Raw genomic sequence first — 25,545 nt, 5'->3', positions numbered from 1 at the left:
CCAGTTTAGCTAGCACAGCCCAGTTTAGCTCGGCTCGGCACGGCCCGGCACAGCCCAGTTTAGCTCAGCCCAGTTTAGCTAGCACAGCCCAGTTTAGCTCGGCTCGGCACGGCCCGGCACAGCCCAGTTTAGCTCAGCTCGGCCCGGCTCAGCTCAGCCCAGTTTAGCTCAGCACAGCCCAGTTTAGCTCGGCCCGGCTCAGCTCAGCCCAGTTTCACTCAGCCCAGTTTAGTTTAACTCAGCCCAGCCCGGCCCCGCTCCGCTCGGTGCCCCTCGGCCCCCGCGCGCGGCCCCGCCCCTGATTGGCCGTGCTGGCGGCCAATGGCAGCGGCGGTTGCATCACCCGGCGGGGCGGGGCGGGGCGGGGCGCGCGCGGTGTCGCAATCGCCGCTCGCGCACGGACCGAGCGCGGCCCGGCCCGGCCCCTCCCGCCGCTCGCGGCCCAGGTAAGAGCGGGGGGGACGCGGGGCCGCCCCCGGGCCCCTCACACACCCCCTCGCACCCCCCTCACAGCCCGCGCGCCGCCGGGCCCGCTCCGCACCGCGCCTCGCGAGCCGCCGGCCGGCCCCGCTCCCCTCCCCGCCCGGCCCGGCCCGTTCCCTCCCCCGGTGAAGTCACGGCTTGGCAGCCCCGCCGGGCAGCCCCGCGCGGGCGGGGGAGGAGCAGCGGCGGGGCGGGCGGGGCGGCGGCAGCGCCGCCGGGGAGGGCCGGGCCGGGCCGGGCGGGGGGTCCCGGGTCGGATCCGGGGGCGGCGGGACCGGGCGGGGGCGCGCCCGGGGGGCACTGGCGGGGGCGCGCCCGGTCGGGCCTGGGGGGTGCGGGGTCTTGACGGATGTTTGGGTTCCCCGCGGAACCCGGCGGGTTTTTTACAGTCCCGGCCGCGAGTTTCCAAACAGACCGTCGACGTCCGGTAGGAACGGCAGGCGCGGCTCGGTGACAGCGCCGGGCACGGCCGGCCCGGGAGGTGTAAACACCGGCAGTGTGCAGAACTTTCTGATTCAAGGAATTGGTTCGTCGTTAGAGATCGCTGTGTCGTTTTAATTCGAATGACAGAGTCTTTCAATCCCTCCTCGGCTGGGGTGGGTTGTGATTCTGGTCACATTGAAATACACGTTTCAGGTGTTCCGAGCGCGGTCTGTTAAGGATTTTGGGAGTGCATTTTTCTCGGAACATATCTATTAAAAATGCAGATTCTGAGGTAAATGCAGGATGTTGTCAACTATAGCAAGAGATGGTGGGTTTGGGCTACCTAGACTCAAAAAAGTTGTTGCCCAGCCCTCAGTACACGAGGGTGAGCATCATCTCCAGCAAACACGCCTGGGAGAGTGAACCACACAGGAGTGGGCCCTCCCACTGCTCAGCAAATGTGTGCCTGGAGCTTTGTGCCCCTGTCCTCTGTACAGGGTTAGTGGAATTTAGAGTCAGCTCCCACTAGGATATTCCTGCTGAAGAGAAGGGAGGGTACCTATTGCTGTTCAGGTTGGGACCGATTTTGCATTAGACAAGACAGCTCTAAGTGAATCCGTGCAATAAAGTCATCCTGACTAATGATCAGAATCAGCACAGTCCCATTGCAGAAAAGGAGCAGAGAGAAGCACTTAGTATTTCTTGCTGCCAAGTGAAAAAACCCAAACTGATTCAATTAACAGAACACTTCTTTTGGTTTTTTTTTTGGCCAAAACAAACATTTGGAAGTTTCATTTATTTTTTTTGTGTGTGAAAGCAAAGATAATAAAGGCCTTCATTTGCTGGGGAGTCTGTGGTCCCTGAGGAGCTCTGTCAGACAGTAAGAAACATCCTTCTGTCTGAGGAGACACCTCTGAGTTACCAGCTATTATGCTGTAGTGGGTGGCCAGCTAGTGTCCTGGGTGGCCAGTTGGTGGCCCAAGGAGAGAACCAGGCAGTTCTAACTGGCCACTGGAAACACTACCATGTGCTGGGTGGAACCAGCCTAGGGCTGTTGCTGAGCTGGAGCTAATGAGCAGCTTTATGGGAACAAGATGCTTGGAAACTGGGCTGGCTCTCCAAGGAGCTGCCTCCTGCTGTGCTGGGGCTGTCACCCACTCACCTCCTCCTGCTGTGCTGGGCTGTCACCCACTCACCTCCTGCTATACTGGGGCTGTCACCCACTCACAGGACACCAACCTGTGTGGGGAGGAGTGGAGCAGCTGCCTTTGTGTCACACGGGGTCCAAGAAATTAGAGACCTACCTGCCTCCCCACCTTCTTGGCCTCTCCCAATTACCACGTCCTTTACCTCACCCTTCTTGAGAGTCCCCTCTGTACATCTCATACCTGCTGCCTTTAAATCTCCTCGCAGTGTTTGCTGAAGGATGCCCCATAGCACCTGTCACTGTCCAGGGTGTCATCCTGACAACTGGTAATAGGCATCCAGCCTCCAAATAATTAGGGGGAAAAACTAGTTTCAAGCCTCAACTATTAGCACTGCTGTGAATCTGTGATGCAGTACAGTTAGTGCTACCTGCTTTCATTGGAGCAGGACAGGAATCCAGGTGTCATCCCTCCCAGGTGATCATGCCAGAAAATAGCACATCTCACTCAAGAAATAGTTATTTAATCCAAAACAGATCAGTTGCAGTGGGAAAGAATTGAGGGAGATCTGTTCTAGCAGGGCTAGAATGCTTGCTTGAGAGGTGTGACACTGATTTATCTTGTGTGCTCGTATCCATGTACTGCCCAGCTAAAACACTCCATTAAAATTTGGTTTAATGGAACAAATAATTTGTCCATTGAATCATAGGGAAATTTGATAGAGATCAGCAGGGGATGTTAAAGCAATATTAAATAGTTTCAATAGCATACAGAGAAGTAGCACATGGAACCTGGTGATGTGAAGAAACTTGTTACATGTCAGGTGGGGTGCCCTTGGGGGCAAGAGTCACCCCTTCCTCCGTAGTATCTCATGAAACACAAAAAGCAGATCGTGAAAATGGTGTGGGTTACTTAACTGGACTGTCCAGGTGAACTTAGCAAGCACTGTAATGTGTTGAAACAGAGGGGACAACAGGGCATTCTGTCTGACTTTGAAAAGGTGCCAAAAATCTAGTCAGAGGGAACGTAAGAGAGCTGCATACTGTTTGTGGGCTGCAGAAATTCAGTATTTTAAAATAAAGTGCAGACAGGAGGAGGATACGCTTACAGCTTGACTAAAAACGTCTGTGCAATTACACGTGCACAGCTGCTACAACTGGCCCTGCCAGTCTGGTGTTTGTGCACAGTAACATCTTGTTAGCTGTGCATTCAGTTCAACTGCTGAACCAAAGTGCTTATTCAGTCAGAGTCCAAGACTGAAATGGGGTTTGTAGAAGTTGCTTAAAGAGTTGAAATCGGGACAATACTAAATTCAAAGGTATTGGGTGATATGTATCTAGGTTCAGCTATACAGATGTCAGAAAGAGTTGATGGTCTCTTTCTGCCCTGCAATAGGAAAATGAAAAGATTTCTTGACAGGAGGGGCGTGGGTGTACTCATACATCTTCACTTAACAAGTGAGAAGACTTCTGGGTGACAGAGAATGTTAATTTTGAGTAACATTTAAGCCAATCTTACAGGGCTTTCCCATGAATGTTACTGAACCACATTCTGGAGGTGCATCTCATTCTGGCTCCTTCATCATGGAAGAAAACACACAGTTAAAGTACACAGTCGAATTTTAACCTGTTTGTTTAACCTTGTTTGACTGGTCACCGAGTACTTTTCACTGGAGCCATAGGCAGGTGTTTCAGGAGCTTAGGACCATCCTGTCACCCTTCCCTCTTCTCTCCCAGCCCTTGAAGAAGTCATCCTGTGAGATGGGAAGAGAAGGGGACAGGCTGCTAGCCTTGCCAGGGCCATGTCCCTGCAGCAGCTCTGGTGGAGTCCTCCTTGTGCCACCAGTAGGGCTGGGAGCAGGCTGACACAGCAGTGGAAGGACGTGAGTCAGGTGAGAGGATGTCTTGCTCATCCAGCCAGTTTGTCTGCTGGAGAGTGGACAATGACCAGTGCACAGGCTACAGCAGGAAACCATATTTGGTGGACGAGTCAGCTATGGCTGCTGTCTTTTCATGGGTGGCAACAGTGCCCTGTCTTTGGTGATTCTCACGTTGCCCTCACCCGGTGTTCCTGTCCCACCTGCTCGATACACAGTTACAGGCTTACCTTTGCTTGTGGTTGAATGTCACCCAGAGCCAGGCTTTGCAACACACTACCTTTTTCCATAGATTTATTTTTCCACTCAATACTAGTAGACCTTAAACAGTCATCAGTTTGAACATCATCTTCAAAAGCAAGTGCTGTAAGACAGTTCAGGAAAGGTGGACAGGCCGAGCACCCTCGCTCCAGAGAACAGAGACCAGGGAGGACTTTGGGTGGGGATACGTCCAGAGGAACGGTCCGAAGAGGACAAGGATCAAGTACCCCTGTTGGTCAAGAGTCAGGCTGTTAATAGGTTTAAGCCACAGAAGGAAAACTCCAGTCTGAAAACTAAGAAAATTATATAACTGGAGGAAAAGTTAGACAGTGGAACATGTTGCCAAGACAGAGGTTGTGAAACGAGATATTTGAGGCTAGGCTAGACACCCATCCATCAGGGATGGCTTTGGAATAACAGAGAACAATTCAAACTTGTTGAATTTGACTAGATGACCCACTAATAGTCTCTTCCAATCCAAATACGTTTGAGAGGCTTCAGAAATGTAGTTGGCAGCTTGTCCACTTCCAGCACTGTTGTGATGTGTCACTGCCAGATACACATCACTGGCTTTAGCATGAGGTACCGATGGTACAAGATAGTAGCTGAAGCCAGCACCTTTAATAGCATTTGTTTTTCCATACTAGGTTCATCTTGCCTTTAATCCATGTGAAGATCTGTTGGAAATACCTTCAAGAAACACGAGAGTTTTCAGTCTCCTAATAAATCCTGTTGTGTCCAAGAACAGCCTGTCCAAATGAGCAAGACATCCCAACAGAACACCACAACAGATGCGAACGGCGTAAGTGTGATTCACACCCCAGCACACACCAGTGGTTTGCAGCAGGTTCCCCAGCTGGTGCCAGTTAGTCCTGGTGGTGGAGGCAAAGCTGTGCCTCCCAGCAAACAGGGAAAGAAAAATTCCTTTGTGGATAGAAACAGTGATGAGTATCGTCAGCGCAGAGAGCGAAACAACATGGCAGTGAAAAAGAGCCGGTTAAAAAGCAAGCAGAAAGCACAAGACACACTGCAGAGGGTCAACCAGCTCAAAGAAGAAAATGAACGTTTGGAGGCAAAAATTAAGCTCCTGACCAAGGAGCTGAGTGTACTGAAAGACTTGTTCCTGGAGCACGCACACAATTTTGCAGACAATGTGCAACCTGTTGGCACTGAAACCACCACAACAAACCCAGAGAGCAGTGGACAGTAGACACGGCAGCCTTGGGAAACGAACTCCTGAGGTGCAGCAACCGAGCAAAAACTGTTCCTTTAACCATTGTTTTGTGGAGATTTTTCTTCTTTTAGATTTAACACTGAAGATTTGTAACAATTAAACCAGAAACTGGTTAGGGTATTTGCTTTAAATATTTTTCTCCTCAAGGATTTACGCAGGTCTGAATTCGTAGCCAACAAGGGGCGTCGTATTAAGGAGATAACATTTTCACAGAAATGTTTGCTTACCATCTTAAGAGTTTGCATAATGGGAGGAATCTAGCAGGATGGCTCACTGTAGTATCAGAAACTCATCATTGGATAAAATGTCCTTTAAATACCTGTTAGAGTATTTAAGCACTTAGTTTTCTCCATGACATACTGCAAAGTGCAAAGGCCGTGGAGGGTGTTTGCTTTCCCATGTGGTGGACTACTTTAAATCTGTAGAGCAAGTCCTATAAGGCACCATGTGGGTCCTTCCTGCCCAGTTAGTGGGGAGGGTGTAGTAGTAGTGAGCTGGGATGCTTACTGATGTTTTCTAGAGAAATAACAATATACTATGATGATATGTACAGGCAGTTGGCTTCCAAACGCTCCTGAGTCCGAAGCATCACATGCAAGAGGCAAAGCAGCACACTGACAAAGCTTTTAGTTAAGCTTGTGTCCACACTGTTCACATAGTGACTGGGGCCTTAGGAGAACAAGAGTTTGTTTTCAGAAAATGTCAAAATGCTACCAAAAAACTGCACCCTGCAAAATTTCATTCTTGCTGGGGTGGAGGTTTCGGGGAGAACAAAATGTGCAGCCTGGCCAAGCAGCATCTGTTCAGCCAGAATGTATGGATCACTGCTTAATCTTACAGAAATTCACCGTGATTTAAACCTAAATGGCCCTAGTATGACTGATTCAGTGGAATTTCTACAGCCATCATACAGTTGTGTGAAGGAATATCTTCAGTCTTGTTTTATTTTCATAAAGGTTTTTCTATAGCAACTTTTTTATTGCTACTGCTAAGTCTTTGCTATGATCCATAATGCAGTGGTATGTGCTATACTGAGGATTTAAACAAAGTAAAGCAGGAACTTTGATGTAACTTTAATTTATTTTCATTTCTAAATATTTCATTGATGGTATGGTTGTTTTACATTTAACCTGTGTGTCTCGTGAGTAGATTACCACACTGTCTTAATTTCCCTCTTGCACTACCTTTTTCCATAGATTATTTTGTAGGATGCTTGTTTGCTTTGTACTTAGGAAAAAACTTGGATGTTATCTCTATGAAGATGCCGTTAGAAAATGAAACCTTGAAAAGTTCTTTTTGAATTTAAACTTTTAATACATGTGGAAAACTTAAGGATTGGTTTGGATTATGATAGTCTTTTTACAAAGATATGTTTTTTTCATTCTAGCTGCAGCTTAAGTTGGTAGGGTTGAAGTACCAGAAGCTAATAAAGACCTTTTGCTTCTAGTGCTGGCCTCATTTTTCCTTTTCTATTTCCCTCAAGTGCAGAGTTGCTCACCTCACACAGAAAATCAGTGCAACAGTCTCTGTTCCTGTCTTGCACTCAGGTTCCTGCTCCATGGAAACAATCAGAAACTCACTACAGTTTTGTCTGAATGTCTGATTTAACAAAAAAAGAAAAAAAAAGAAGAAATTTAAGACTGAAAATGTGCTGCAATTAAAAGGGAGGGGGAGGAACAGAACAAAAAAAATTGCAAGGAAGATGATGATCTGAAAGCATCTGCTTTGTTAACTGTGCACCTCCTCTGGTAGAAAGGCCAGAGCTGGTCTCCCCGGCTGTCTGCTCTGTGAATTGGGACTGTGTGGCCCTGTTATCCTGAAATTGGTTTGCCAGGCCAGTGTGGGGTCCTCCCCTAACAGTCAGAACTCCACATCTCTCAGATTTGGTTCAGATTTTGGTGAAGAGGATTTCTTAGATCTCTTGAGTGGGAGTAATACTCTTTCTGGACAGGGACTTCTCCACCTGTTACTCCTGAGAGCTCTGATTCCACTTCCTTCTTGTTTAAAACCAAACCACAGAGTTATGAAAAGTCATTTGTTTGCAAAATGACATTTCTGGCTCAGCAGCCTCTGCTCTAGCTTTGTTTGCTGATGTCATGGTTTAAACCCAGCTGGAAATTAAGCCCCACACTCCCCCCCCCAGGTGAGAGACAAAAGGCTCTCCCAGGTTGGGATAACAATTTACTGGAAACAGCAATGAGATAAGAAAAGGAGCAGTACCAGCAACACCAGTCAGGACAGCAGTGTAAAACAGAGGGTGGTACCAGCCAGAGGCTCACGGTGTCCAACCCAACACCAGTTTATGACTCTGAGCCAAAACAGCTCTGAGGAGCAAACGCACTTTGCCCCAAGGTGCAGTGACAGCAAAGGGCCTCAGTCTCACCCCTCTGCTGCAAGGCACAGGACACCCACACCCAGGGGACTTGCACAGTTCTCTCTTCCTAAAGAAATAAATACATCTACATAAGAAAATTTCAGCGTGGACCTATAAAAGTTAAGGTTTTCCTCTTGACACATTGTTTTTAACTACAGTCTGTGAGAGAATACAGTGCCTGTCACTACAAGAACGGGTGTTACAGCACCAAGAAACCTTATTCCCATTTTCCCACTGTGCCAGCATGGGAAGGGGTCTGCTCTAGCCCCCACGAGCACTGGGAGCTCTACCCCTTTAACTACACCCTGTAGCTGCAGCAGTGTAACTCGTGGCAGGTAAGTCCAGATGTGCCCAACCCCACCGAGCTGAAGCAATCTGCTGAACCCATTTACATGTATCAGTTCAGAAGTGCTGAGACCTTTATAACAAACTTGCTCAGCATAACACCCTTTCTGTTATTTTGGTGCCACTCTACTCAAGTCTTGTTTGCACCAAGGGAGAAGGCATCTGGGAAAACATGATAGTGACAGCATAAAATAACACTGTAAAAAAAATTTTGCCATAACTGGTATTTTCACCCCACTAATACATTTAAAATGTTATTAAATATCACTTTGCCTTTTTTGGTAATGGTTTATTCCCCCCCTTTTAATTTAGAAAAAAACGTCTAATTCACTTTTTGCTGAAGTGGATAAAAATTACCATAATTACAGAAAGACTTCTGGAAGGAAGGATGAAATTTATATCCACCAAGTTCGTGGGCCTGATTATGAAGGAAAATGGGAGAGGGTGCACCATCCCAGACCGAAACACATCCCCATCTCGGGCAGGCAGAACTCAGGAGCTGGTTACTGAGCCAGTGCTGCCCCCGGCCCTGGAGCTGTGTGCTGGGGCTGGGGCTGTGTGCTGGAACATGTGGAGGCAGAACCGGTTCTGGCTCCTGCAGCTCCCCGGGTTGTTCGACCTGTTCTGCAGCAGCAGAGCCTGGGTTTGCCAAGATTAATCACAGGCAGGGAAAGGCCTGTTAACTAGACTGGGGTTATGGCTCAGTTGAAACAATTCCAAAGCTCCCTTTTTTTGAAAATCTGTGAAGTGTTACTATAAAATAGTAACTGCTCTTGAAGCCAAGCAAGAGCAGGTTTCGGAATGCCCAAAGCAGTGAGCCATCCCTGGGTGTGTTCAGAGCATGGCTGTGGAGGGAAGAAGGCCGAGCCCCTGAGCACTGTCTTGTTCTGAAGAAAACTGAGTTTTGGGGCAATGCCAGAGCAATGCCAATGCAGTCTCTGTGGTCTCGTACCTGCAAGGCTACCAAAGCAAAGCCTGATGTCCTCTGTGCAGGTGCTACATTTCTATTCAAGAATTCCTGCACTTACCTCCTACAAATCAATGCCAAGAAAGCTCTAAAAAAATGTAAATAGGCTTATTTGTTAGCTGAGTGACACTAAACATAAGGAGTGAAGTCCTCTGGCTTATTTCACAATATGTTTCTTTGGTCTCCAACACACAGTTTCCTATTCAGCAATGGGTCACCAAGGTGTTACAAATAAAGAGCAGGTTCTTGTCACACAGATCAACCCAATTAGCAAAAAGAGCTCTCTATAGAACAACACATTTGACAATTTTAAAGCAAATTATTTCAGACCTAAATTCAGTCTGGGGTGGGGGGAGCCACAAAGGCAGCAACACAGTAGTTTCTGACACCATCCAAGCTTTGTGCACCCCATGTGAGACAGGCACTTGCAGGCACCCAGAAGCTCAGGGTTGGTCCCATCACCCACGTGCCAGCTCTCTGGAGTGAGCAGCAGAACTGAGATGTCTCACCCAGATGCTGAGATGATCAAGGGAGCTGATCCCTTCAGTGGGAAAATCCTCGTCTGGCAAGCAGTAACACCCAGAAAGGCCCTGACACTGCTGTGGCTTCAGTTCCCTCCTGACATGACAGAGGGATGTTCTGAAGTGGCTTTGCAGTCAAACTGTGCCTTGAAGACTGAGCAGGAGTTTCTCAAAAAGTAAGATTAGTTTTATGCAGTTACAGCAACTACATTTTATGATGCAAGAAATGTATTTGTTCTCCTGCAGGTTGATGAGTACCTACAATAAAGAAAGGCTTCTCTGCGTAATTTAAAGTAATTTAAATCTTGCATGAACGGAAAATAATTTTGATCACTATTAATATGTTTGTAATGTATCCAAATAAAATTTATATTATTTAATTCTGAACCAGCTAACACTGAACAGTTAAAAATAACTCTATCATGCTGCACAGCATATGCTGCTGAATGACCCTGAGCCCTGCAGCAAAGATATTCCCTTCTTGCAATTTCTAAGGGTCATGAACACCACAGCAATCTATGTTTTCAAGAAACAAATAAATGGACAAATCTAATAAGCGTAGGGCTGTGTGTGAAGGATCAGTACACCCACTACCCAGAGCAGAAAACTCTGGCTAGTGAAGGGTCAAAGTCTGCAGAGCACAAATTGGTAGTAGGGTCAGATAAAGAAGCAGGAACTGGAGCAGAAGAGCATAATCATCACAAAGTTGTCAACATAAATGATGCCAAAGAGAATTTTAATAAAAGTTTGATTCTGTTTACTCCACGGATACTGAAATAAGATCTGTAAGAAAAACAGTGCCATTATGTTCACTGAGAACAACTGATTTTTTCTTCTGGTTTTCACAGTGCTTGTGATGAAATTTAAAAAAGTGTTACAATTGCTGACAGCTTTCAGATAATCCATTTGGTATTTTAGAGCCCCAATCATCAAAATTCAGATTTAATTGCAAGAAACGTCTGAGCTGAGATCTGACAGAAGTAAAAGTCCCAAAGCAGTAGGGTTATTTAGGTGGCACTTGGTCATGTAAACTGCTGATTGCAAGCAGCAGCAGTGGAGTTACCTGGTATCAAGTGCTGAAGCCTTCTACCTTCGTTTTTAGTGAATGAATTATTCCAGGTAATCGCCTGCCTGCCTCTCTTGCTATTAAGAATTGGATTCACTTTCTTTTATGTGCTGCAGCATTGAATCAGAATGATGACTGATTATTTGAGGCAGTAAGTGTCATCTTGGAGTTTACTGCTTTTGGCTGGAGAGGCAGTCAAACGACTTGGCACTGCCTTGGCCTTCTGCCATGAAAGCCTCTATTTCCTCCACAGTCCGTGGGACACACGTGAGCAGCTCCATTCCCGTGGCTGTCACCGCGATGTCGTCCTCGATCCGGACCTGCCACAGAGAACACACGGTTACCGGGGCGTTCCAGCTGGGATGAGGGCACAGCAGGCAGCAGGAGCACGAGGGGTGCCCAGGCTGAGCAATGCACTGCAGGCACTGGAGCTGCCTGGCACCACCAGCACCGTGGCACAGAGCTCTGCAGGCTCCAGCACCGGCCCTGCCACCCTCCTGGGGCCGCACGGGCTCGGTGGTGACCCCTCAGGTGTCTCAGGTGGTGCCTCTGCTGGGTCGGCACAGCAGGGACAGGCTGAGAGAGATGCCAATAAATCTCAACCCCCTGACATCAGGAGCAGTAAAAGGAACATTCTCCCCTGCATTTGCCTCCAGCCTTGCTAGCACATGGCTTGCTAAGGACAGTGCCTCCTGATGCCCACAGTGCCTCTTCTCAAAGCCGTCCTGTTCTGCACTGCAGGGAGCTTCCCTTTGCACTTAAACATTTCTCTAAACACAATAAACTTTCAAAGGAGGAACTGCAACATGAAATAGCTTGTAGCTGATATTCCAAACATTGAATTTTGAGCCAATGAGAAAGTCCTAAGCAGGTCAGACATTCCTTTTAAAATACAACTACTACATTTCAAATCATGGAAGGAAAAAGCAGATCCTCAGTTTCCCAGCTCTGGTTCTTGTTCTGAAAAGCGTGCTCCATTTCTGTTTGACTCTAATCTCTTCTTACCAGTAAATGTGCCTACACAGTCATTCCCGTTATCTTATCAGAAAAATGTTGCTAAGTCTCTAAGCTGCAATAAAAGCAATTTTAGTAAGGTGTAAATCCAAGAGAACACAAACCCTGGGTACTCCCACCTTACAGTTGCTTTAATTGTTTCTGACCTCTTGACATTTTCAACTAAAAATAAAGCTGGTTAACATTTGTACTTCTGGATTGCAAAATAATCCATTTGTTCAAACAAAGTGAGTCATCCAGTCCTTATTAAACTGTTTAATGATGTCTTTGCCAGATTATTTCTTTTACTTGGTATCAAGTTAAGTGTATTATAAAGCAGAATTAAATAAACGAACTCCATTGAGTTCACACATTTGCTTTGGACAGCTGTAAATTTGAAAGCTGTGGGGCTTTGTGGGCTCAGTGTGCCTGAAAGGCTGGTGCCTTGCTGCAGGGGAGGAAACCAGCAGAGGGGAGGCCAGACAAGGCCAGAGCTGACTCTGCCTACACAGAGAGCCTTTTCCTGAGCACCACCAGCTTCACAAACCTTCCCCTGCTTTAGCTGAAATAGTTTGTGCTTTTCAGTTCAACATTTCATGGCTTCACTGGCACCTCGGCATTCTTTGGACTAACTTGAAAGCAGAGCAGATGAAAGCCTGATGATGATGGGGAAGAACAAGTGGGACAAGGTCTTTGTCCATGCTGTACTTTATCTAGGCCACAAGAGAAAAATCAGGATGGACAAGGAGCTGGAAAACAGAGTGATGAATGACACCGGGGAAAGGAAGGCACAGTGAGGATTGACAAATAATGGACAATTATTCCACTGGGGCTGGAATGATGGGGAGAGATAGGGCTGGCTAAGGAGTCCAGGAAGGGAGATCCTGGTGGAGATGAGAAGTGAGACATCCTAAATGAGGAGAGCACACAGGGGGGCTGGAGCTGCCAAAGGTGGGCAGTTGAGAGTGACCAAATGGGGGAGGGTGAGTGCCACACACAGGGACTCACTGCACAGGAGAAACATTGTTAGGAGACCATGTAACCCATCCACAGCTGCAAACTGCTGTGAAAAGGAGGAGAGTCAGCACTGTCACACCAGCCTGCTCACCATCAGCAACTCCAGATGGTCTTTGGGATGGAGATGGAGGCACACAGAGCCCCTGGTCCCATGGGGCCTTACCCATCACACCAGTTCTTTCTCCAGGATCTAACCCTTCCTCTGCTGGATGAATCTCACCTGAAATGGGTGCTTGCCACAACAGAGAAGACAGATTTCCCACTCTTGGTGCACAGTTTTTCCTTTGCCTAAAAGCAGCATGAGTGCAGAGGAACATAGGCTGTCGAGAAGGAAATGGTTTAGTTTTCTCTTTTCCCTCACACCCTCCATGCTTCACCCTGAGCTTAAACTCAGCAGGAACAAGAAGCGGCTTCAGAGGACCTGCAAAACCTTCCCTACAGGAGAGTCCATCATTTGGTCTTGTCTTCTGTCCAAATGGGCAAAAGATGCTGGATCTGCCTGGCAAGGCTCGCCGGCCTGGGACTGCCTTTCCCAGTGGGGACAGTGGTTATGAAACTTGCTCTCAGAGCTGTCCCTTTCTGCAGGCTCTTTGTTCATCAGTGCTGCTTGTTTCAGGGCTACAGAGTGGTTTGGAATCAGGCACAGCTTAAAGGAAAGCAAACTGAAGTGTGATGTTTGCTGCACCTCCAGCTTTCAGGGCGCCCTGCAAACAACCCAGTGGAGGCTTTGCTGTTTTGGTGTTAAATGGTACACTTCAAAAAAAGCACTCCTGCAAAGCTGCAGTGGCCAGGAACGCTAGGACTGTCCCTAAAATGCCTTCTTTTTATCAAGGGTAGTGGCATGATCTGTCTAGACCCGACTGCACAACCAGCAACAGGCCATCATGTGGCTCGACCCAATGGTCCCAACTGTGTCCCAAAGCAGGGCTGTGTGGGCACAGCCAAGGACAGCACAGGAGTTAAATGGCTGCTGTTAGCTCTGAATACAGCCTCGCACTTTGTCCTGACTTACTAATACAGTCATGCTCCCCAGAGCCTCCTGGGTTACCTTCCAAGGGAAGGGGGGTTGTAGCACTTATTAATTTCTTTTGGATGACGATACATATAAAAGGCTTTTGAGAATCAAGAAACAATTTTGGCCAATTAAATAGTCCAGATTAGCATGATGACAGATCCCAGATGTCAAAAAAGGCAACTGGTGAAATGTCTCCTTTTTTTTAAAATCCATTGAGCATTTGTTTGGTTATGGGTGTAGAAAGCAGCAATACTACCACTGCAAGACCTTAGGATGGGACACTGGCCTGGGAAGCGATGCCAGGACATGGCCACACATGGCACCACACAAAGGGAACTGACACACGTGCTCCATGTGTCTGTTCCTACAGAGCCACACGAATGTAGCCGGGGCACTTTGACTCGGCCATCGACTTGCCAATAATTTTTAATAGAGCAAACTTAACAGAGTTTGACTTCTGTATCTCAGAGGGACGGGCTGGGAAACAGAGCTGCCCTCACATCAATCCCAGGGACGGGCAGTTACACACGTGGGGACACCAAGATGTTTTCTATAGAGGCCAGCAGGCTCCGTGCTGCACAATGACTCTTTCTCACCCCATGCTGCTCGTCTTCCTGCCACAAGCAAATCTTATTCACAAGCAAGTCCTCACATCAGGAGAACCTTTATTTTTAGATGCCCACATAGGAACATTTTATAGGAGTGGATCAACGTTAGTAGGGCGAGGCCACATATTTTATTAGATTGACTGATACAGCTGGGAAAAAAAAAGCTTCAGGTGCCCATCCCTTCATCCTGGCTCAAAACGTTGATTGCTTGTCAACTACAGGTTAGAAAGAACTGCTCTTACTTTAAATTAATTATATTAATTAGACAACTTCAGAGAAAAAGGTTAAAGAAGGTTTGTAAGCAACTAGTTGCAGTTTTTGGGTTGCCATATATCTACATTGTGACAACTGCTTTCCTAGGAAAACTTTAGAAGAAATGCTGTGTAGCATTATTACTGCTACATAATATGTAATGTTAAAAAGCAGATGAGCATAATGTTCTGGCCTAGTGAACTATTTCATTTCACTTCACAATACATATTCACCATAAACCCAGAAACAGAGCTTAACCTTCTGAAAAATAAAAATCAGGACAGAGACAACTACATGGCTCCCTGAACTAAAGGTAGAAGCAGCTAAATATCCTGCTTTTTATCTGGTTTAACATTTGTTCTGAGTAAGGGAAGTACTATTGTTTCAAAAAATATTGTAATATTAGCAGATCTTCAAGTTCCTGGGCTTTGTAAATCTTTTTAATTTTTAAATGAGAAAAATCTGCAAACAAAAGAAAGTAATATATTTATCTGTCTTTCAGCATTTTCCCTAAGTTGCATAGAGTTTTCACATATTAAGTCTAGTGCTAGTTCTACAAATCCTAGGGAAAAATAAAGCCTGAACAGAGACTGAATGTGTAAGGCCAAAAAAAAGGCTGAATGGTTTTACTGTGTCTTTGAGAAAACATCATATGAACTGCATGAATTAGTAATCAGCTTATGAAGAATGGAAATGTCAAACCCTAAAGGGCAGCATTTGCAGTCAGCATTTCCCCTTCCCCGAGGATGCAGCTGCTTTTCCCGAGCAGTACAATCTGGGTTTGCACATCCCTGTGTCTGTACATCCCTGGCTTTGCACATCCCTGCTCACTGGGGTGGGTGCAGGCAGGGCCCAGGCAGACAGAGGTGCCCTGGGACAGGCCCTTCCCCGCAGGATGTATCACCTCAGCAAACTGAGCCTCAGATTTGCAGATGGAGAACTGGAGTACATGTGACTGAAACGTCCCAAAACTGGCTATTTGTGAAGGACTGAACTCAAATAAAGAGTTTGGGGCTTCACACAGGGTACCATCCCCAGCACAACTGCTCGCCTGCCTCCAGAGGGATCTGTATTTGACCCAGAGCAGCTTGTTTGGTAAAAGCCCAGATCACGAGGTCCCTGAGCAGCAGTGACGGCCACAAAGGCTGTGTCTGTGCTCGAGGGACGAGCAGGGGGGACCTGTCCCACGTGTGCAGAGCTGGAGCAGTGCAGAGCAGCAGAGGGAACCTCACCCTCTCGCTCTTCCCTGCTCCTGCAGCTTTTATAATCTCTTCATGGCTGACACCAGGCAGCACGAATTACAATAAATGGCTACAGGCTTGTCCTTTTTGGCACGGCACAAGAGCTTTGCTTCTCAAAGCAGAGACTTGTCACAATCAAGAAAATTATCCAAAGCCCAAAAAAGACATGAATTCGAGGTGAATTCATTAAAATCCGCAAATGCCCTGTGTGGACAGTCTTACTCAGAATTACAGTGGTGTTACTTTGGTGAATGTAAGTTCATTTTTGAAGTGAATTAAACTAAACCAAATTAAGAACATTTTAATTAGTGCTGAGCTCTGCAGAGGGAAATGGACTACTTATTTCCTTTTGTAGAATGTACTTTTTTAAAACTTGAAGGAAGATTGGACTGGCTGTAGCGAGCTCTTCAGTTAGAACTGACACCAATACTAACCCCTGTACTATTAATATTTGTCAGTAAAAACACTGTGCTTCACAAAATCTCTTTTAATCCCATAGAAAGCAAGCTTTCTGGCATGCTCTTGAGAGAGATATTCATTCCCTCTGGATAATCTAGAATGGAACAGCATGTAGATAACTAAGCATGCTACACAGCACAAATTGCATCTTCTATTTATGCAGAATCAAGTCAGAATTGTAAAGATGGACAAATTTATTTCGATTGTATTATAATTCAGCTTTTTTGTAGAATTCAGAAATATTCAGATGTATTACAGTCTCAGATTTTATTTTCATTCTTCTCCTGGACAAAATCAAGGGACAACATCTGGCTCAGGGTACGTGTGTATTATTATTTTTTTCTCTCTAAGTAAAATGTATTGTTCACAGGGGGATTGGAGATTTAGATTTTTGCTCAATCGTTTTTGGGCAGCTCCCCCTTTCAGCAAAGTCCGTTGGCTAGCACTCCTTACAAGTCATCATTACAGGAAGCTAAGCAAAAAACAGGGGAGAAAGTTAGACTTTGCTTGAAATCTCTGGAACAAAAGTGCCTGATCCAGCAATTTATCACCAAAGTAGAGACCCTGTGTTGTGACTCCTATTCAGTGCAACCCCAGGCAGCAGGTGAGGCACAGGCACACCTCAAGCTGCAGAGCTGCAGTGGGCATTCCCAGCAGGTCGAGGAAAAACATGGGCTTTGCTGAGCAGTTCCACAGAAAACTCACCAGAAATCAATTCAACCGCCAAAAAATCCCCACAGAGTGTTTACAAGGAAAGCAAAGACAGTTAAACCTGTTTGCACTGCGGTGTCAACCTACACAAGCACAGGACAGTGTTCCTTTAAAACACCCTTGGGCGTGCGGTGCCATACAGAATGTGCTCGCAGCCAGAAAGTGCAGAGTCAGCTGCCTCTCCTTCACCAGTATCTCAGCTGGCTGGCTGGAAAGTCGTGATAAAGAAACAACACAGAGACAGATAACATCCCAGAGCTCAGCATGAGGGAAGCATCAGCAAGGGTGAGGTGTCTCTCGCTGGGGCCGCACACACATGGCGGGGGCTGCCCAGGAGCCCGGCGGGCTCACACCGCTGGGGAGGGCACACACACAGCTCTGCTCTCGGGGCTGCTGCTTCAAAGGCAGCTCAGACCAAAGTGCTGCAGCAATTACCCTCTCATGGCTGGGGTGCAGTGATAAATTAGTCAATGGCAGCAGCAGACAATTCCTAATGAGTGACTTTTCATACCAGAAAATCACCGCTGCTGCCAGTGATTGTTAGCTGTGTTGAGACTTAGCAAAAGAGCCACGAGGAGGACAGACCATGGCAGCTGCCTGCTCTATCTCCTCTGTGCAGGAACACAGAAGCCCAGAGAACAATGTGGCACCATTCAAAGGCTTGCCCTGCTGAAATAAAAACCCACTGGAAGCCACTGCGACTTCTGAGCGCTCTGTGAGGGCGGTGGCTTTGAATGGGAAATGTGCCCTGGAGAGCAAGGACAAACAAGGCCTCTCTACTTGCCCAGCAGCTGGGAATGGTCACCCAGATCACCTCCATCTCCTGAGCTGGCCAATCCTTTTGTGCACACACTGCTGCCTGAGCTGTCACCCCGAGCACGGATGCTTGGGAAGACCATCAGCCGTTCTTCTGAAAAATGGGGAAGGCTTTACAGGCACAAGTTTCATGCCTTTCTGTCAATAATCCAGTCAGAGCAATTATTGCTGATTTTATCTACTGCCTCCCCAGCTTGAACAGCATCAGGCTCTTCTGCCTCGGAAGGAAGCACCAGACTGTGCTGCCATCAAGGAAGCCAACTCTGGACTACAGATCTCAGTCTCATATTTCATAAAATACACATTTCACACATCAGACAAAACACCCACTTGGCAAGTCACTGTATGGTGCTGACAGAGAGTATTTCAGTCAGTGGGACAATATGGATCTATTGTTAATCAAACGTCACCAGTACAAAATCGCACTTAAAAATTAGACTAAAAAAACCCAGTTTGTCTGCAGAGTCAAATGGTCCAAATGGCTCAAGGTGCTGCTTCGGGAACAGCCCTGTGTGCAAGACATTACAACTTCCAAAAGACTTCTCCTCAAGGACATAGCGAGGGCAGACAAAGAGAAAGCCAATGAATAAAACCGCCCGGTGCGGGGTTACTCACCCCGCCGAAGCCCCGGAAGCGCCGCAGGACGTCGCTGTTGATGAAGCAGGACTGGGCGGGGTCGCGCAGGGCCTGGTCCAGGAGGTGGTCGATGAAGTAGATGCCCGGCTCGATGGTGAGCACCATGCCCTGCTCCAGGCTCCGCGCCGTGCGCAGGCTCCGCAGCCCCGGCTGGTCGATGCGCTCCACGCCCTGCGCGAGACACGGGGCTGACACGCGTGCCAAGTATGGAGCCCTCCCGTGCTGGCCACTCCATAGCACACAAAATACAAGAAACAATCACGAAGGACTGAAACTGAGCTCTGCAATTACCTCCCTCCCATTAGTCCTCATTTAGCTTTCACACAGAGCAATAACCAGCTTTCAACTCAACACCCAAACTGCTTTTTGCACCGCAGAAATCCTGGTTTTTGACATGGTACTGTTACTCTCTACCTTGGGAGAAACACTGCACTACGAAGAAAAAATAATTACTTGCACTATTCCTTTCTTTACCCTCCCTTGCAGAGTATGGTATTTTAAGTGACATGCAGATCTTGAAATGCCCCTGCCACGTCATGGCTGAAATAGCTGAACTATGCAGCAGAGAAGAATTTCTCCAAGGATATGCAAATACTTATTCTCACCAAATGTTATTAAAATTACACATTTATGATCTTGATTCAGGAGCAATGAGTCTACACATGACCTCATAAAAGCAGCCCATTTAAAGCTAAACTTTTGTCAGATTCAGACTTTCAGGCAACATGGTGCTGATTGGTATTATTAAAAGCTAAGTCAAAACAAGCCCTGACTAGCAAAACATTCTCTTCTTCCCAAAAGCTGGTAAAGTAAAATGATATATGAGGACGTGCTTAGTCAAGGAATTAGAAACACTGCAAAGACTAGTTAAGGATATTAATTTTCTTCCCTCAAATGTGCCAGGTATTGCAACATCGGAATAAATATATCTCAGTCCCATTAGCTTTTTGGAAATTCTTTGCAACTGTAGCAAAATGTCACCAACAAAATATCATGATGACCCGTAAACAGCTCACGGGCCACCAGATTGCAAACAGGCACACACACTGCTCATGAAACCCTTCCTGCTTTGGCCAGTGAGTCAGAGGGACCACGGCGTTATTTATCTGGTCTCCATGTGGCCTTCCCAAGTCTTGCTTCTGGCCCAAGCCAGAATTTTCCTTGTGGGCAGAAGGGGCGACTGCTGTCAGCATCACCAGGAGCATGACTGGTATCACGAGGATGAAACATCCCCTTTCTCCCAGACAAAGTGCCCTGCCCAGCGCTACCCTCGGTGCCGGGGCCACGCCAGCGCAGACACAGAGGGAGGCCAGAGCATACCCTGCAGATTACCCAGGCTTTCATCTCACTGAATCATTCCCTCTTCAGAGTGGATACAGCCCTGCAGCACTGTTTGCTCTTGAGTTACACTTTCAGTTCAGAGAAAGCCCATTTTACAGAAATACTGCTTGCAACAGCCTGTCAGCAGTGTTGGCTTTATTCTTGCTGGTCACCCAAGCAATGCTGGGATGCTTTTCTTCCCTTTGCAGAGCTTATTCTGTTCCAATGCACAGCATCTTACAGCAGCCAAGACTTTCAGAGCTAACCAGCCTGGACATTTGGAGACAGGTTTGCCCATTTTCACCGTGTATTCAATATGTTTTATGTCATATGTTTGATTTGGACTTCGCAGAGCACTACTTTACACTAAAATAAGAAAATATGATTTTGTTTTACTGAGCCTAGGAAACCAGAATATTCTGATATTAAGCAAGGCATTTTGCATTTATATGCTTATCAAAACCCACAGAAAATCAATATATTTCTAAACTTGAAACAATAACTGCACTGAAATGGAGCCATTTTTCTCTCTGCTGCTGCCCCATGGGGTTTGGCATTTCACACATTCATTGTAATGCGTAAAGGAAATGAGGGCATCCAATCTTGTGGATTAATCTCTCCATGAGCTGTAAACAATTAGATTAGTGTCTGGACCTTTTGGTGTCTTGCCAACTATCTATCGGCTGCTTTACAACAAACAACCCATATTTGGCTTTTAAGTCCACTTCTCCTCAATTCTACTTGTAAATGCCTTTTCCGAGGCAGTCAATCCAAGACAGATGCTAGAAAGATGAACGCATAGCGAGGAAAACAATGGCAAACATCCTCTGAAGGCAGCCCTGGCACAGCCTCCACATTTTTTTGCCTTTTCTTAAAAGAAATGATGCTTAACACCAGGTGTGACAACCAAGCCTCAGTGCCCACTTCAGCCATTAAAGCACCACACAGGCATTTTGTCCAGACTGCTCCCGGTCTGATCCTGCTGGTAGTACACCCTCCAAGAAGCCAACAGCACATCTACAACTCAGGAGCAAGCCCCAGACTCACATTTGGAAATGTCCCTCAGCACTGCAGGCTCCCCAGGCTGTAGCAACACAGGGAGGGTCCCCAAGGCACCTGAACACTGCTGCTCACCCAAGAGTAAAATTTTAACTTCTCTGGAAGGAATTCATGAACTCTTTTTGATATTCCCCCCATCTATCTCAGCTCTGAGTGGTGTTGGCTCTTGGTTTCATCTCCAGGTCTTTGGATTTTGCGTGTACTGAAGCAGCTACATCTCTGCCATGAAAGCATCTCTAGTGGGCCTTCAGAGAAAGGGTAATACTGCTCAGCTTTTCAAAGCTGAAGAGCAAGCAGGGCACTGGTGGGTGGGCTTGTGGCAAGGAAGACCTACAGTCCCTTTTAACAGGGCCTAGCAAGGTGTTCACCAAGAGATGTGGGAAAGGGATGAAGACAGACACAGGTGCTGGCTGTGGCTTGTTTGTGGCCATTCACACTGAGCAGAGGACAGCCCCAGTCCCATTTGCTGCGAGGCTGAAGGACAAAACCAGCTGACACAGGGAACAAGCAGAGCAGGGAAGTGACCAAGCTGGGGAAATGACAAAATCCCTTCTTTTGAGAACAGCGCTGGACTAAAGCATACATCAGACTATGGCTTCAGCATCCCACGGGGCATCTGATCTCTGGGCACTCATGACCATCCCAGTAGTCACCATGCCCAACCAGGTCCAGGGGCTGACAGTTCTCAGCTCTCAATCTGCTTCAGTTTTTGAAAAGTAGGACAAATTGAGGATTTTTTTTTAATGACTGAAATACCACGACCCCCAAACAGAAGCTGACAGGTCTGAAACAAGACCTGCTATTTTCCATCAAGTCAAACTCTATTGGGAGCAAAGCTGGGGAAACCTCTCACTGCCATCCATCAATATGACTCTTCTGCCACTGATGGATTTTCTTCTTTGTGAGGAGGAAACTTGCCCACACTTTGCAGCTAAACAGCACAAGCTTTGTTTTCAACAATCACCACGACGTTGTTTTGTAGCCAGATGAAATGAAGAGTAAAAATGTGGGTGCTGGAGCAGCAGCTGTGTGGGTCTCTGTTTCTGTTTCCATTATATCCTAGAGGCCTGGCCACAGAACAGGACTCTGCTGCACAACAGGAAAGCATAAACTGATTATTTGCCCCCCAAAAAATGTAGAGAATAGTCTAGAAAATATTAATACCTAGGCATCTAAAAAGAGACTCCCAGTTATATTCTGGGAAAATTACTTTTTGAATAAATTTATTCTCCTGTATATTGCAACAACAGACTGTATCTGAAATTGTTTTCTAAGATGGATTTTATTTGGAGGTACTGCTCACATTTTAAAATTGAGACACTCCTCCCCCAGTGAGCACAGATGTATGACACTGTCATTTGTGACTGTACTCCTGCCAAGAACATTGGATTCCAATTAATGGTTCATCTAAGGTAACAAAAAACAGCATGTCTAGGCAATAAGGAGTGTCAAGGGAACAAGAGAATTATTATGTAAACTGATTTCATTACTATGTAAGCAAAATAAAAGTTCAAATTAAGTGTAGAGTAATATAAAATATAGATCTATTTTCGGAATAAGCAGGGAATTAGGAAGTATCCGCCTATCCCCCAGAAAAATGGCCATGGAAGACTAGAATTTGCAATATTCCCAGAACATCTCAGTGTAAGGCTGAATTACTCCTTATACTGAGTATAAGGATGAACTGCTCCTAAGCAACCTAGTGGTTAATGGAGGTATATATTGCTTTTTGCACGGAAAAACTGCAATGTGTATCACACTGGATCTTGCTCCACAGCCCCTGGCTACCAGGCAAAGCCATCAGAGGCAGAGAGAGCTCCAGGCCCACCTGAGCGGGCCTGATCTTGGGTTTTTCTTTGGACCAGGACAGAAGAAAACCACAGGTGATGTCCCTGTGCTGGCTGCTCATCACGCACAGGGCCATGACACTACCTAGAGATGCACAGGCACAGAGATGCCAGGGCACCTTCCCCCCCAAAACCACCTAGAGATGCACAGGCACAGAGATGCCAGGGCACCTTCCCCCCCAAAACCACCTAGAGATGCACAGGCACAGAGATGCCAGGGCACCTTCCCCCCCAAAACCACCACCCAGCAGTTTCCTCCAGCCAGGCAGTGGCAGCCACAGCCACAGCAGACAACACCAGAGCTACTCATGGCTGCAAATACTGACCCGCAGTAAAAGACTCAGGTAGAGACACAAACCAGTTTCTGGTACTTTTTCCCAGTTAAATCATCACAGAACTTTTTGAGCCTGACAAACAGACTGTGCCAGCTGGAATACATCCAGTATACAACGAAGTCCTAACCACTTTACCAAGCTAAGTGCAATCAGGTATTTAAATTAATCAGGATACTAAGATTACACTTGGATAATATGAAATGAACACCGAAGTGAAATCTCAGCTCTTCCACTCCTCCCTGTTCTCCCAGTGCACATCCCCTACTTCTAATTAGCTCATTTGCTGCAAAAGGAACGGAGCTGTGTGCAGCTAATAAAATAAAAGTCCCAAATTCCATTTCACTTGTCTCCTGGTCCCTTCTCTCTAAGCCCTTGTTTCACTTGCTGAGTGTTACTAATGAAGATTAGTTTATTCAATCTATCCCACTTTTCCCCAGCAGCCTGAGCTGCCTGTAGTCACCTGAAGGAACTGCTGTCACTCCTGCCTTTGAAATCAGCAGCAGGTTCCAGAATATGCCCCAAGCACCACATATCACTTGTGGCATTTGCAAGTCAAAGCTTCCACTTCTGCAGGAGAATCTAATTAATAGCTGGAGCTTTTGGGACACATCTCCAAGTTAATAGTGGGGGAATAGAGGGCACACAATGTTTAACCGGCTATTTTACTTGGAATGTTTTCTTCTTTTCCTTGGTATATTATCAGGTTGCCTAATCATTTGCCTATTATTGCAGGGAATGAGGAAAAGTCACCTGCCACTAATTCGAGCCACTGCTGCCTGATGATTCAGATGGAGCTGAATTTCAATCCATCATTGTGGCTCTGAGCATAACTTCCCATGTAATTTTTGCTTTCTGATCCTCAGATGTCACCAAGCTCCAGTGCTATCACAATGGAAATAATAAATATTTTTTTCTCCTTTTCTTAAGACCTAAGTGTGAGGAAAACAAAGCATAGCAAACAGTAAAAATCATCAAGTTGACAACTACAACATAAACCTGGAAGACGAGGAGAATATTTAGAGAATTCATAAGAAATGAGATAAAGAATTGCAAAAACTACAAACAACACTATTTTAGAACAAGACCAATGACAAGCACCATTTAAAATCTAATGGTGACACACAGAAAACATATAGAGATGACTGTCTTAAATGAAAGGGCTTTTTCTTTTGTGATAAATACCAATATTAGCAAAAATTGCGTAGCAAAAAACCTCAAGTATACCAATGATACCGTACTTTTACATGTAATTGAAAGCAGAACTCTACTGTCCTGTTTTTTCTCTCCTACTGCACCTAGAATGAATTGTTCAGAAACACACAAGCTCCATTATTTGCTGCTAAATTTTCAGAAATATTTGGACAAAATATATTCAGATAAAAACTCTGTTAGCACACAAAGTCTTTTGCAACAAACCTCAAGAAGTCAAAGAAACATAAGCAAGTATCTCCATGAGAAAAAAATTAATCAGAACTAATGAAACACAAACCAAGCAACTAAAAACGCCAAGTGCAATGACTCTTTCTCAGCAGAGTAGGGGAGCTCTGGTTTGATGGAGCATGTCTGCACCTTGGCACTGCACTGACAGCACCCGAGCCTTCCCTCCTCTTCTGCCTCTGCTCAGGCTCTAAGTTTCCATAAGCACCCAAACTCCAGCACTGCCCTCACAGGGAAAAGCTGCTGGGAGCTGACCAATACTTTTCTGAACACAAGTAAGATGCCACAGCAGGGTAAGAGCATCTGTCTAACTCTGGGAGGGGTTTAAACCTCACAGAAGAATCCCAGCTTGCGGGAAACCCTCCTGGCTGGTGTTTGACCCAGCAGGTAACAATAAGCACTATGGATTTCAGTGGTGCCCTGCATGGAAATGCTGTGGAACTGAGAGTTTTCCCCCACCTGTTTCCTTCCTGCACGCTGCCTGCTCAGTGGCCCCACACCACCCCCTGTCTCTGCTATGCAGGAATTCAAAGAATCAAACCCAAAGTGATTCAAGGGGACCCCGTGAAGCAGCAGGTTTTTTTTCTCCTAATCTTTTCTCAAGGTGTACAATTGCTTGCAAGAACAAAACCTAAAGTTAAAATCAGCGAAAGGCCCTTTTACTCTTTGCTCATCTAAGTGCCTCCCATACAGGCTGCTTCATATTTGCAGGTCCTGGGTACACAAAGCTAGAGCAAGGCTTTGCAAGGTTATGGCCAAGTGAAGCAATTTGCATCACTGGGGCCCTACATAACAGCTTTAGGCTTCTTGGTAAATTCACCTCATCCTCTGCTTCTTAAAGGAAAAAACATTAATGCATCATTTGCAATGCTAACCACAAAAAAATGAAATCTTCTGCTTCAGCATAAAGTAGGATACATAAGGAAAATAATTTTTGCCAGAACAAGAAAGGGAGCAAGATTATTCCTGTGTTCTCTAGTAGGTTTGGTGACCTAAATCCCCAGACAGTCATCTGGGACCTGGGAGCAAGCTTTCTGTTAAAGCCAGACACAGCTTGTGCACCCCTCCGAGTAGCAGGGACATTCCCACAGCATGCACAGAGAT

At 46.3% G+C, this 25,545-nt stretch overlaps 2 protein-coding genes across 8 annotated transcripts in view; one reads left to right on the top strand and one right to left on the bottom strand.

The window, feature by feature from the left end:
- The first annotated feature begins 358 nt into the window (after window positions 1-358).
- CEBPG (CCAAT enhancer binding protein gamma) lies at window positions 359-6,868 on the top strand. Of its 3 annotated transcripts, none has more exons than XM_039383051.1 (2): window positions 359-446; window positions 4,836-6,868. In XM_039383051.1, exon 2 carries the CDS (start codon window positions 4,946-4,948, stop codon window positions 5,396-5,398), a length of 453 nt encoding a protein of 150 aa, XP_039238985.1. In that variant the 5' UTR covers window positions 359-446; window positions 4,836-4,945; the 3' UTR covers window positions 5,399-6,868. The 3 variants fall into 3 exon arrangements, with proteins under 3 accessions (XP_039238985.1, XP_027588654.1, XP_027588652.1); XM_027732853.2 differs by lacking the exon at window positions 359-446 and adding an exon at window positions 875-1,079; XM_027732851.2 differs by lacking the exon at window positions 359-446 and adding an exon at window positions 1,429-3,942.
- A 3,478-nt stretch (window positions 6,869-10,346) lies between these two features.
- Window positions 10,347-25,545, bottom strand: part of PEPD (peptidase D) — a 192,767-nt gene continuing 177,568 nt past the window's right edge. For all 5 annotated transcript variants that reach the window (XM_039383049.1, XM_039383047.1, XM_039383050.1 and 2 more), the window contains 2 exons: window positions 18,423-18,614; window positions 10,347-11,015 (listed from right to left, as the gene is read on the bottom strand). In XM_039383049.1, the coding sequence (XP_039238983.1) occupies window positions 10,866-11,015; window positions 18,423-18,614 (342 nt within the window). In that variant the 3' untranslated portion in view covers window positions 10,347-10,865. The remainder of the gene's footprint in view (window positions 11,016-18,422; window positions 18,615-25,545) is intronic.

The sequence above is a fragment of the Pipra filicauda genome, unplaced genomic scaffold, assembly GCF_003945595.2.
Source record: "Pipra filicauda isolate LSUMZ 115617 unplaced genomic scaffold, ASM394559v2 scaffold296_size2174093_pilon, whole genome shotgun sequence".
Classification (NCBI taxonomy): domain Eukaryota; kingdom Metazoa; phylum Chordata; class Aves; order Passeriformes; family Pipridae; genus Pipra; species Pipra filicauda.
The sequence above is the reverse complement of the archived record's forward strand: the minus strand, read 5'-3'. Positions and strand labels throughout refer to the sequence as shown.

Bases quoted from the DNA above. Each gene is read 5' to 3' on its own strand.
- CEBPG (XM_039383051.1), top strand. From the start codon at position 4,946: ATGAGCAAGACATCCCAACAGAACACCACAACAGATGCGAACGGCGTA.